This window comes from Larus michahellis, chromosome 6, assembly GCF_964199755.1.
Source record: "Larus michahellis chromosome 6, bLarMic1.1, whole genome shotgun sequence".
Taxonomy (NCBI): domain Eukaryota; kingdom Metazoa; phylum Chordata; class Aves; order Charadriiformes; family Laridae; genus Larus; species Larus michahellis.
Window position 1 is genome coordinate 5,378,656 of NC_133901.1, and position 11,785 is coordinate 5,390,440.

The 11,785-nt window shown below is 41.0% G+C and overlaps 1 protein-coding gene across 2 annotated transcripts in view; it reads left to right on the plus strand.

Moving 5' to 3' along the window:
• Positions 1-11,785, plus strand: part of LRRC31 (leucine rich repeat containing 31) — a 23,789-nt gene continuing 12,004 nt past the window's right edge. For both annotated transcript variants that reach the window (XM_074590974.1, XM_074590973.1), the window contains exons 1-9: positions 1-293; positions 2,233-2,490; positions 3,756-3,905; positions 4,302-4,469; positions 6,943-7,110; positions 7,978-8,145; positions 8,922-9,089; positions 10,187-10,354; positions 11,521-11,688. In XM_074590974.1, the coding sequence (XP_074447075.1) occupies positions 281-293; positions 2,233-2,490; positions 3,756-3,905; positions 4,302-4,469; positions 6,943-7,110; positions 7,978-8,145; positions 8,922-9,089; positions 10,187-10,354; positions 11,521-11,688 (1,429 nt within the window). In that variant the 5' untranslated portion in view covers positions 1-280. The remainder of the gene's footprint in view (positions 294-2,232; positions 2,491-3,755; positions 3,906-4,301; positions 4,470-6,942; positions 7,111-7,977; positions 8,146-8,921; positions 9,090-10,186; positions 10,355-11,520; positions 11,689-11,785) is intronic.

Sequence of the window (11,785 nt, forward strand, 5' to 3'; positions counted from 1 at the left end):
TTAAATGGACTTCTCAACAGCTCCCCAGAAAAGAGAGGCTGGGGACCGCAGCCTGAAATTGGGAGACAGTGCAGAAGAACAGAGGCATTGGGAAAGAGCCAACAAACCACTTGTGCAGAGCTGCTGCTATCAAACCGGTGAAGACAGAAACTTTTGAAAGAAAACTACGTGGGAAGTCCCATTAGAGAAAGAAGTGAGGTTTTGTTTGCACGTCATGGCTCACTTCTCCTGCAAGCCCTGAAAGTACTGTAAAACGTGAAAGAGATCCTCAAGGGTACCAATGGAAAAGACAGGTATGTTTCTTTGTCTGTTTAAAATACTACCACTGTGCAGCATGAAAACACAGCCCGGGTAACCAGCATTGCTTTGCAGCTCAGAAAATATGTGCATACAGCTGTGTACATTGTTTTGTATAATTTTTGTACCTATAAGAAATTCAACTGTGACAGGCTATTAAGAGCAAGACTTTAAAAAATGCATCACCTTTTCGTAATTGTAAGTGCTCTGCTGCTGAACACTTGTATCATGGCAGGTAACTTCCAACACAATAAGAAAATTTACATAAATTTGTATACGTCAGTATATATACCCACATTTATATACACACGCACACACACACACAAAGTTTATGTATATAAAAACTACATTTGCTTTATTTTGACATTTTCCCCCTGACCTGACTCTTGCTGTAATAGCATGAAAACCATCTGTGCCAGTCATAGGGTTTCTGATACTTCCTCCTGTGTTTCTCTTTTTTTGGAAAGTTGATGCCAGTGGCATTCTATATAATTGATGGTTTTTAAAACGGTCGTGTTCATGTACTCTATGGATGGTAGGAATTTGTGGAATGAGTTCTGTGTGCGGGTTTGTACTGGGGAAGGAGGAATCTGTGTGAGCGCAGAAATCCATTGATGGGCTCTGGGGTATTACGGGCTCGAGGTCTGAGCACAGGTCATTCCCCCTGCAGTCAGCAACACACAGTGGGACTTGATACGCAGCTTTTCCGTAATGTCCTCACAAAGCAAAAGTCAATGAATGCCTGCTTAGTTTTTATGACTGCTCCGTTAAAAGTATGTGTGTGAAGGAGGATGCTAGAATTAAAACTAAAGAAAGAGCATTAAATTAATGTTTAGAGAAAAACAAAGGCGCATCAGAATCACCGGATGATGCTTGTATAATATAAACAGAAATAAGGGAAGAATGTGTATAAATTATACAGTCAAACTTTAATTTACCTGTGAATTAGTCACTGAAACTGAGATCACTACAGTACTGAACTGTTCCAAAGAAGCTGCCTGGGGGGCTTGTTTTCTCTCAGCAGCGGCCTGCTCCCAGTGCTCGTAGCTACAGTATCTGGTTGTTTTCTGCACTATCACTTCAGCTTTGCACTAAGGTTAATGGGGTTTCGTTTGCACGTTCCACCCTGAGCTTGGGAGTGTGTGACATTGTTCAGGCAAGGGTGTCCTCGTACCCACTGTTGCACACCTCCTCCTCTCACCTTCCTGACTGCCAGACTGGCCTTCAGCATGAAGAATCATTTTGGTGTGAAACTTAACCTGGTGTCCCCCCAGAACGGGGACATCTCGACTTTGCTTTAATGTGGCCATGAGACTATGAGCTGAAGCTGGGGATTAAATGATAGAGGAAGCAGCAGGTTAGCCCTGGTGGCCAGGTGGGGTGGCCTTAGGGGCAGTCTGCGTTAACAAGGCAGCAGAGAGTGATACTTGTACCATTGAGGACTGGGACCACGGAGTCTGCTGTGCTAATACTGAGCATTACCGGTTCCCTTTGGAGGCGGAGAAATGAGTTCAGAGTCTGGTCTGCTAAACAGTGCTTTTCTGATGTTAGCACGGAGGGAATGGTAGGAAATTCTCAGTGCATCTGCCGTTATGAGAGAAGGTAAGCAAGAGTAAACATTGCTAAAACTAAACTGAGAGGAGATCTCATCAATGCTTATGAATATCTAAAGGACAGGTGTCAAGAAGATGGGGCCAGACTCTTTTCAGTGACTTCTATCAGTAACAGAGCACTGGAACAGGCTGCCCAGAGAGGTTGTGGAATCTCCTTCTCTGGGGATATTCAAAACCTGCCTAGGTGCTTTCCTGTCCAGCGTGCTCTAGGTGAACCTGCTTTGGCAGGGGGTTGGACTAGAGGATCTCTGAAGGTCCCTTCCAACCCCCTTCACTCTGTGATTCTGTGTAATTCTTTCTATGTCTGCTGATTCGCTAAAAGATGACATTCAGAGCTGCCAGAATGAGCATGAAGAGGATATCCCAACAAGTTCCCCATTTGACTTTGTTATGAAACAGTTCCAAGGGAAGCAGTCCTCTCCTGGAAAAAGAAAAGAGCGGCCTTCAGCCATCAAAAAATTCTTCATGGGCTTTGACTTTGGAAAATCTGAGGGGAAGGACAGAAGGGAAACTGAAGAAACAGAAATAAACAACTCTGAAGCTGATGATCAGAGTGAGAAGCAAGATCTCTCTGTAGAAGGTAACGCTGGCACAATAATGAAATACATGTCAATGTGTATATATTTTAATTTCAGAGAAATCCAGTTGCTTTTCTTGCTAGTCAAAATCCTGTATTTTGCTGCCTACGGTTTATCCTTTAGCCAGGTTCGCTTCTGATTGGAACATTATCAAGGATGTGCCCTCTAATTTGATAGGTGCCAAGCAAGGAGTGAGATCCATGTTGCTGAGGAGGGGTAAAGCTTTTGTGTCACCTCACTCTTGATCTCCAATGTGAGAGGTCAGCGCTGGAGTCAGCTCATTAGTTGCTGAGCTTGTTTGGTTTCAAAGCCAGGCTTTGAGCAGTAGCTTGGCTTGTATTTAAGATTGGTCCCTGTCCACCCTGCTGCTAAAGCGATCTGAAGACAACAAGAGCAGATGTTTCCTGCCACTTGACACTGGTGAGGGGGAGGGGAAGGGAATGGAAGTTCATCGTGTATGTTATTTTGCACACATAAGAATACTCTTGACATCCACACCAGAGAAAATGAGGCTATTTTTAAAAAAGAGCTGGAAGTAAAGCTTAGAACCCCATCCTTTGTCCTAAGAGTCTTGGTTAGGTGTGGGGAAACAATGGGAAGACAGCTACCGAGAGTGGAATTGCTATTTTGTGTAATTTTTGGCTGCTTTTTTCCAGCTATAGGAAAGGACTGATTTGTTAAAGGGTTTAGCAAGGAATGTAAATGCAATTTTCTTTGCTGTAGAAGCTGCATGGACAAAAAAGGTAAGTGGGGGTTGCGTTGGAAAGCCAAGAAAAGCAGGGACTGCCTTACGCAGACAAGGTATGAAAGTGAACACAGGCTGGGATGAAGGAAGCAGCAGGTTCGCCACACAATTGCAGGGCCACTCTGTGCTAATTGATTAACTACAGACTGTATTGCAGCAGTGTGGCTACAGTGCAGGCACACAGAGGTGGTTATACAAGTTGTGTGTCCAGAATAGCTGCAGTTCAGAGTTTTGCATGAATTTCATGTCCTTGAACTGGTGGTGCAAACCTCCAAAGTCACTGGCATAAGGTAGCGTGGAGATGTGCAACAGGAGATTCTTCTGTAACTCTGCATCAGGAGCTTTGTAGTGATCTTATCTATAGTGATATTATTACTCAAGTTATTGGTCCACACTGGTCATAGCCCTGTTTACTGACAGATTTAGTTCATTTCCTAAAGTCTTCACCCGACAGCCACAGACGGGTTTTACATATTGTGTTAGTAGCAAAGGTAACCAGGGCCCTATTTCTTTGTTACTCAGATGGACTTTCACATCACATTTCTGAAGCGGAGTCACCATCTGGTGAGCAGAGATTTAACCAGTTCATGCAGAAACTGGGAAAGAAAGCCAACAGCAAGAATCTGGATCTAAATAATTGTGCATTAAGTGCAGCAGATGTAACAGAGCTGGGTAAATACACATTTTATTCAACTAGTCACTTCATACATTTCTTTAATTCTTATTTGCCTATTCAACTATTCACTCTCCTCTTTTCCCTTCCCTTTCTTTTATACAGGCCTGACTTTATTTAACATTCCATCTAGTGGTCCCAGGTCCCTGAGAAAAGTTAATTAATAAATTATATAAATTATATAATATATATAAATATAAAAATCATACAGTCTGTGAGACAGATTAATTACCTTACACTCAAACTACGGGTAAGAAAACTGAGGTACAAATTCTCATGGCTTTATAATGCTGTGTTGGTTACAGAAAGCATCTCTGTATTAAGTTGTACTGACATCCAGGGTGCGCAGGTAACATGCAAAAATAATATACTTTTTCTCTTCTTTTTTTTTACAGCTTCTTTACTGCCATTTCTCCCAGAGCTGGAAGAGATCAACCTGTCCTGGAACAGTTGTGTCGGTGGGACTTTGAAAGCTCTCACTGTTCATCTTCATCACGTGAACCTGTTAAAAGTCCTTCGACTTAACAACTGCAGGCTGACAGCTGAGGATGTCACCTCCTTAGGTACAGGATTTCATTTACGTTTACTTCCAGACAGCTTGGGTCTAACGTAATCTATCTCATCTCTTCTTACACCCTACTCCTGCTCCTTCCATACTGGGCAATGTAAACTCCCGGTGTGAAACACTAGAAAGAACTTGGGCTTAATGAGTGACCTTATACATTTGAGTAGCTCTGCCAAGTTCATTCCTCAGGGTATGATGCTTTCATGTTCAGAAGGGAACAGAATTCATTCCTATTTGCAGGAAAGCATGTTTTCAATTTAGATTAGTTGGGGGTTTTTTTGCTAGCTTTGATATCTAATGGTAGACAGAAGAACTGAAAATAGGGTCAGTTTAGGTCTTCATGCTGCAGGGCAGATGAGTGTCATCACAAAAAAAAGGATGGTCATTTGTGAGAGACTTACAACCAGATGTGCTGCCTCGGAGCTTTAAGGCTTGTTTTTGCAAGTCTGGGAGAAGCTTATTGCTCTGCTTACTTCTTTGCCTGGAGTGCCTTCAACCCTGCTTTCTGCAAAGCATAAGATTTCGAGGTTTTAAAGGTGGTGTTACGCACTTGGGTTCTGATGCTGAGTCACTTACCCCTGGGCCGGGAATTTACTCTGGGGTGGGTCTGTGATATGTATCTAGAAGAAGGACAAACTCAATCAACTAGGAATTCTAAAAAACTACTGCTTATTTTGCAAGTTCTAAAAACCACTCTGAGTTATAAAGCCGGGGTTTATGTCATTCATACACAGGCTTTTCCCAGGAAAGGTTCAGAAATAAATGACATATATGGTGGTAGCTCAAAAGTGGGTCATGGTATCTGTTGGGGAGGAAAAATGCGTCTCTACAAAAGCTGGTGAAAATAACTGGGCTGTTTCTGATGAGGGTAAAATCTGTGTTTCATTTTCTATCAGATTTTCTTTCAAATCGGTTTCATTCTTTTTCAAACCCTTTTCTCATACTTTTTTTTCCTCTTGCGTATATTTCCAATTGATTTATTCTGCCTGGTTCTTCCGTGCTGTTTCCTTTGCCCTTCTGGCTTGGCCTCTGCTGAGACAGACACAAAACTGGTCATAGGACTTGAATTTCCAGTCAAAATGTGATGCCCTTGACATGTGGAATAGCAACAGTCAGTTTGCATTGATTTTGCCTGCAATTTTGAAAACAGCATGCATATTTAGGCCAGTAGTGCCTGCTTGGCTATCTCCACATCTGTCTGTGGAAATGTGGTCACTTGTGGACTCGGTGCATTCTGCTTAGAAATCAGTGCCTCAAATAGAACTATAATATCAACCTCTCCTATGTAATTGCTCGCAATCGTGACTGTGAGAGGTGGTAGGAAACGTTTCCTGGAGTTATAGTCCTTTATTTGTCTTTTGGGTGGAAAATGTGTCCAGAATTCTAGTCCCTGTGCCAAAGAGAAACAGGCCATGCTGCAGAGGCAAAACCATTTCTGAACTGTAGTGCATTGCTCAGTATTCAAGACTGAGGCAAAAATTTAAAATCAATGCAAAAATAAAAATTAAGACACGTCCTTTTCTCTCAAACCTGGATATTCACTTCCAACACCACAAATAATTATTTTTCTATTATAAATCATTTCTGAAGAATTAATTATGAAAACACACAGACATGAATGGGTTTTATTATTAAAATACAATTCTCAATTATTAGGTTGATGACGAGACTTTAGATCAAAAATTTGTGTATGACACTTTGAAATCGCACTTGCATATGGTCTGATTAATTGATCTTTCTTGGGAATGAGTTTGTATAAATATACATCTGCCTCCATCCTCTAGAAAGGAAGTTAGGAAGCTGGATTTTGCAGTGGGAAGTTAGTATTACAAAGCGGCACTAACACAGTTCATATTGGCAGGTGCATCAGGCCTGGAAAAGGCTTATTTTTCTGAATGTAATCAAAATCAGCGTGTCTGCCTTGAAAACACAGGAAAGTTAGGTTAGGTCAAAACAATGCTCATCTTGGTTCTTTATGAAGCGAGTCAGAAATTCCTATAAGAAATAAAACTTTAAATTTTCAGAAATCGCTGTGAGGGGACTTCTTTCATCTCCTCCAAAATGACCTGTGTACACAGTACAGAGGACGTTGGATAATAAAACAGAGCAGATAATAAAACAGAGCAGAACTATACAGGACAGTAAATTCCGACTTGTCACTTGTATTGATTTCCCTATAGACTAGACTTTCTGGGTCCTGGCACAGGTCTGCAGTGATGGGCAAGCAGTCAGTGTGTGCCGTGACAATGACTTGTGGTCTCTATTGCTCTTTAGGCGAGGTGAGAATTTATACAACATTGCTGCAGTAGGAACCATTCATGGTATACTCTGATTTTCCTGGCAAGCCATTCAAAATATAATAATTTGAGAATTAAGGAGCTAAACTTCCCCTTTAATATATTCAGAGCCTGTATTTTTGTCTTGCGCTGAAATTGATACCTAGAATGAATCATCTTAGACTTATGTTACAGGAGAGGCATTTGAAATTGTTCCTCAACTTGAAGAACTGGATTTATCATGGAACAGTAACATAGGTGGAAAACTATCACTTCTAACAAAAAAACTTCGTAAAGGATGCAAGATAAAACTTCTGAAAATTACAGACTGTAACCTGACAGCAAAGGATGGAGAATCCCTTGGTATGTATATCCACATAGCTGGACAGAGAGACTGGCTTCACAAAAATGTGACTTGTTTGACTTAGATTATGGCTGTATTGAGCTCAATATTAGTTGCAAGTTCATTTATTTCAGGGTCTGCATTTTAATAGTATTTGCCACACAGTATTGGGATTTAATGCACTTTCTTCCAAAGAAGAAAGTTGTTCTCTCTAATCATGTGGGGTAGGGTTGAGAAGAATAGCTAGATCTAAACTACAGTCTGGCTGCCTCAGTGGTCCAGGGCTGCTGGATCTTTTGAGACCCTGAGCAAGTCACCTGTACCAGAATTTCCAACACTGGTTGCTTAAAATTAAGCAGCTGAAAACATAGTTCGCCATGGGATGGGAAAGAAGGGCTGTGGGATGGGAATTTAGTCTGAGTTGGCAACCACTGATCACCCCTCCCCTCTTTCCTCTCACCATAGTTTAATCCTGTGTGGTCTTTTGATCTGATTCTGTGTTTTAAAAGATATTTTCTCCCTAAAGAGAAGTCCTCGTGCTCTCATCTCCACTGCAGGAGGTGGCCATATGCAACATACAGTCCTGTATCTTTTAATTAGAAGTTTTTCGTTCTCTTTGTATTCCTGCTTTTTATCTCCTGTATTTTTCTAACTGTCCTGTATTTTTTCACCTTTATTTTCATACAGTTTTTTCACTGATTTTCTTGATTCCTACCCAATCTTTGTTTTGCTACAGGAACTTAGTAAGTCTAAACCACATGTATAGGCAAACCCAGCCTACCTCTTCCTGTTTGTCATGGTGCTGTATTTCTCTAGGGTTCATCTGTATATATTCCAGACAATTACCAATTCTGGTTTTCTCTTCTTTTTTTTTTTTTTTTTCCCAGCTGAAATTCTAAATGTGATCCCAAAGCTTGAAGTATTAGATCTCTCTATCAACAAACACATCGGCTGCAGCATGAAGGTTATTGCTCAGAATCTGAAAAACGTGCCAGGCTTGAAAGAGTTAAACTTGCACATGTGTGGATTAAAGCAAGACAGCCTCCAGGGCTTAGGTTAGACTTTACTGTTCAGAAAGACGTTCATTCTGAATAAATTGTACACCTGAAAACCATTTAAGAAAGGCAATGAGGTGGGATTTTGCTGATGGTTTGGCAGTATTAATGGGCAATCGTTATTTGCTGTTTGAGGATTGATAAAAGACTACAGAGACTTTCAGCAGGAGCAGCATTTATCTTCCCTGAGCTCCAGCATGTGAAAGTCAGTGGGGAGAGTCACCCTCCACACCATTTATCTAAGACACATCTTAGGGTAGATTAATGGCTCTCTGGACATGCTTCCTCTCTCCCCAGACAGAACATAGACAAGGGCACAGACAGGCTAGCGAACTTTTAACAAGCTAATCCTGCTCTCAGAGGGGAATCCAAATTCACCATTATCGCTTAATGAGCGTCCAGTGAAGCCCTATGAAATGGGGTTATTATCTGTGTCTGTCCCTAGTGGAGGTCTTACCCATAGGACAAAACAACTGGCACTAATTAGCACACCCAGTAGTAATTTCAGCAAAAGGCTGAGGACTGAATGGATCTGGGGGATGAGGGGTTGAGCTGGCCTCACCTTCACCTGCTCTTTCAGAGAAGAATGGAGTTGCATGGATGGGAAGCTTTGCGGTATTACTGTATGTCTGCTGTGATTATACGCTAAAGCTTAGTCTGAGAGCTTTGCCTGCAATACCTTGGGCAAACTTTGACGTTAAAGTAAATAAACACTAAAGCCGTGACCTGTGCTATTGTAGCAGCCAATGACCAGCATGCTCCTTTTTCCATTTCAGACACTGCTTTACAGCACCTTGCCGAGCTAAGAAAATTAGACATATCATGTAACAAAGAGATTGGTGGTGGCTTTAAAGACTCAACAGCTCATTTGGCCAGCTTGAAAAATCTTGAAGTCCTTGATCTCCACCAGTGCTGTGTAACAGAAGAGGACATGACCGTTTTGTGTAAGGACATGTTGAGGAAATCCATTAAGAATGTAGGTTTTGACTTCTGAAAATATCTCAAAGGCGTAAGAGATTCTGCCTGACCTAGTCTAGCAGATCTCAGTACGTTTTCATTAGGCAGTTGTGGAAGTGCAGTGTGGAAGACAGCTTTCTTGATCAATATGGAATGGTTTTTTGCTGTATCAAAGGAAATCTCATACTGTCTGATCCCATTTGCAACTAAGGACCTGAATCCATTATGATTCAGACCCACGATGGGAATGTAGGAACTGCCACCAAGCACTGCTTTTTTTGATAATCAGCAATTTTGGAAATATCCAGGGACATTTTCCTTGCTGGTATAAATTGGCTCGGATCCAAGGTGCATATGTGCGTTAAATGTGACTGCCTGGAACTCCCTTGGTGAACTTTGGTGTTAGGAGACCTTGCATTGCAGCTACTCTTTATAGAAAAGCTGAAAACTACAGCCTCCATTTATGATCCAACTCATAAGTACTATTAGGAAGAAAAAAACATTTCCCATTTAATCAGTGAGTTTATTTTCCTATGTGAATTAACGTAACATTTTGACATTGTTTTTTACTCTTTAGAACAACAACAGAAAATCCCATGACTCAGAGCCTATATTGCCCACATCTTATTTTCCATGATAGAAAAGATAATTTGAAAAGCTGCTGCTGAAACATTGGGAAGTATTAACTATTAGTAATAGCAGTCATGATTTATTTTTAATTTCTTGACCAATAGAGAATAATAACATTAATATAAAGGAGTTTCAGTTAGCAGTGAAGACATTTGGAAATAACCCCCATCTCATTTAATGTTACATTCCCTGCTTCATGGAGAAAATTTCAACAGGAAGCCATGTTCTGACAACCTTCCACACAGTATGTAATACCTAATTTCTTAAACATTCTTACTGAAAATGACAAGGCTATTTATGGTCTAAAACATTACTCACTGTAAATTTGAGTGTCAAAACTTGGCCTAGACATTTGAATTGATTTATAAAGAAAAGAAATGATGTCAGGCAAATATAAAACTACATATTTGTTCTGGATCGGTGACTGTCTAATAAATATTTCATGTTTTCATAGCCCAGGTGATACCTTTACTCTCCAGTCTTCAAGAGCTGAACTTATCCTCCAATAAAAATGTAGGAGTCTCAGCTGATCCACTTCTAAGCAGGCTCAGGTTTTTACCGAAGTTGAAATCTGTGGCCATCAGCAACTGTTGTTTACATGAAGAGTCGTTTTCATCACTAGGTAGGAATGTTTTTTTAAAGTGTGTCTATTCTCTGTGTACCCTTGTGGGGCAAAGCACTTCATTCTCCTTTGGCTGAACTCCAAAGGTCGTGGTTACGTTATACCACAGGTCCCGAGTGAAAAAGCCTGTGATGAAACCAGTGCTTCGTGGGACCTGGTTGCGAGGAAAGAACGTTGTATGTCTTCCCCCATTATACCTGACTGGATGAAGACCTTTTAGTCCTTTGTCTGATAGTGAGCTTTTGAATACTGCCTAATTTTGGAATAGAAAGCAAAACATGATTTCATATTATGCTGTAATTATAGTTTGGTTGGAACATTGCAGGTTAGTGGGGTAAAGTTTCACTGCAGGTGAAAGTTTCAGTAGAAACTTTCTGGGATAGAGTTAGGCATGGGGCAACGGAGAAACTGAGGCAATGACTGCAGTAGGGGAAAAGATATTGCAGACCCACAAAGAAAAGTCCAATCTAACACAGGATACATAAATTCAGCCTCTTTTGCCTACCTATTGCAAATCTCACTGGATTAGCGGCTACACTGTCCGTTTGATAGGCGTTCCATATGTCACACAATATCTAAGTACAGAGGGATCTATTAGCTACTGTGTATTGTGCACTTGTAATATATTTTGCACCGTTTACTAGTGACATTGGAACCTATAGTAAAACTTGACTGCCTTCAGCAGAAGCAATAGCAAGCTAAACTGGTCTGAGGTCCCTGCAAGAAGAGTACTATATTTATATCATTACAATTATGTAAGAGTGACATCATGGAAATCGGTGTTGTCAAAAGATACAGAGCATTTCACCTTGCATGGGGAGTTCACAACAGAAGTTGCTGTCTTTAAATTGATATAAAATGGTTTAAAAATAAGCTGTTAAATTGACTTCAGTGGGACAAGGTCAAGACATAATGTGAACGGAAAGGCAAGAAACCCCTCCACAGAGTCGTTAAAGATTTTATAGGCAGGTCCTTCTTACATTCTTTAAAGAGCACAGGAGATAGATACTTTTTGTCTGACTTTTACTAGGATAAATTAAGTCATTCTAAGCACAAGTAGGCAGCCCGTTAGGAGCCTGTTTACAGGTGAATTGCTGGTGAGGTGTCTATTGAGGCCATGTTGTTTCCTCTTAGTAAGCAGAAGTTGCTGGTCTTAATCTTTTCAGCTGAGGCTGCCCTTCACCTTCCTGAACTGGAGATATTAGACCTTTCTTGGAATAAGTGCGTTGGTGGGAACCTAAAGCTGCTTTGGGGAGCACTAAAGCTTGCAATGGAGATTCAAGTGTTAAGACTGAGCAGCTGTAACTTGGTGGCTGAAGATTTGGCGCTTCTAAGTACGTATAACATGGTATTTACTACCGGTCAAGGAGCCAGGGCATTTACACCACAATTCAGAAGGGACTTGTTCCATGGGCTGAGCACGTTTTTGCA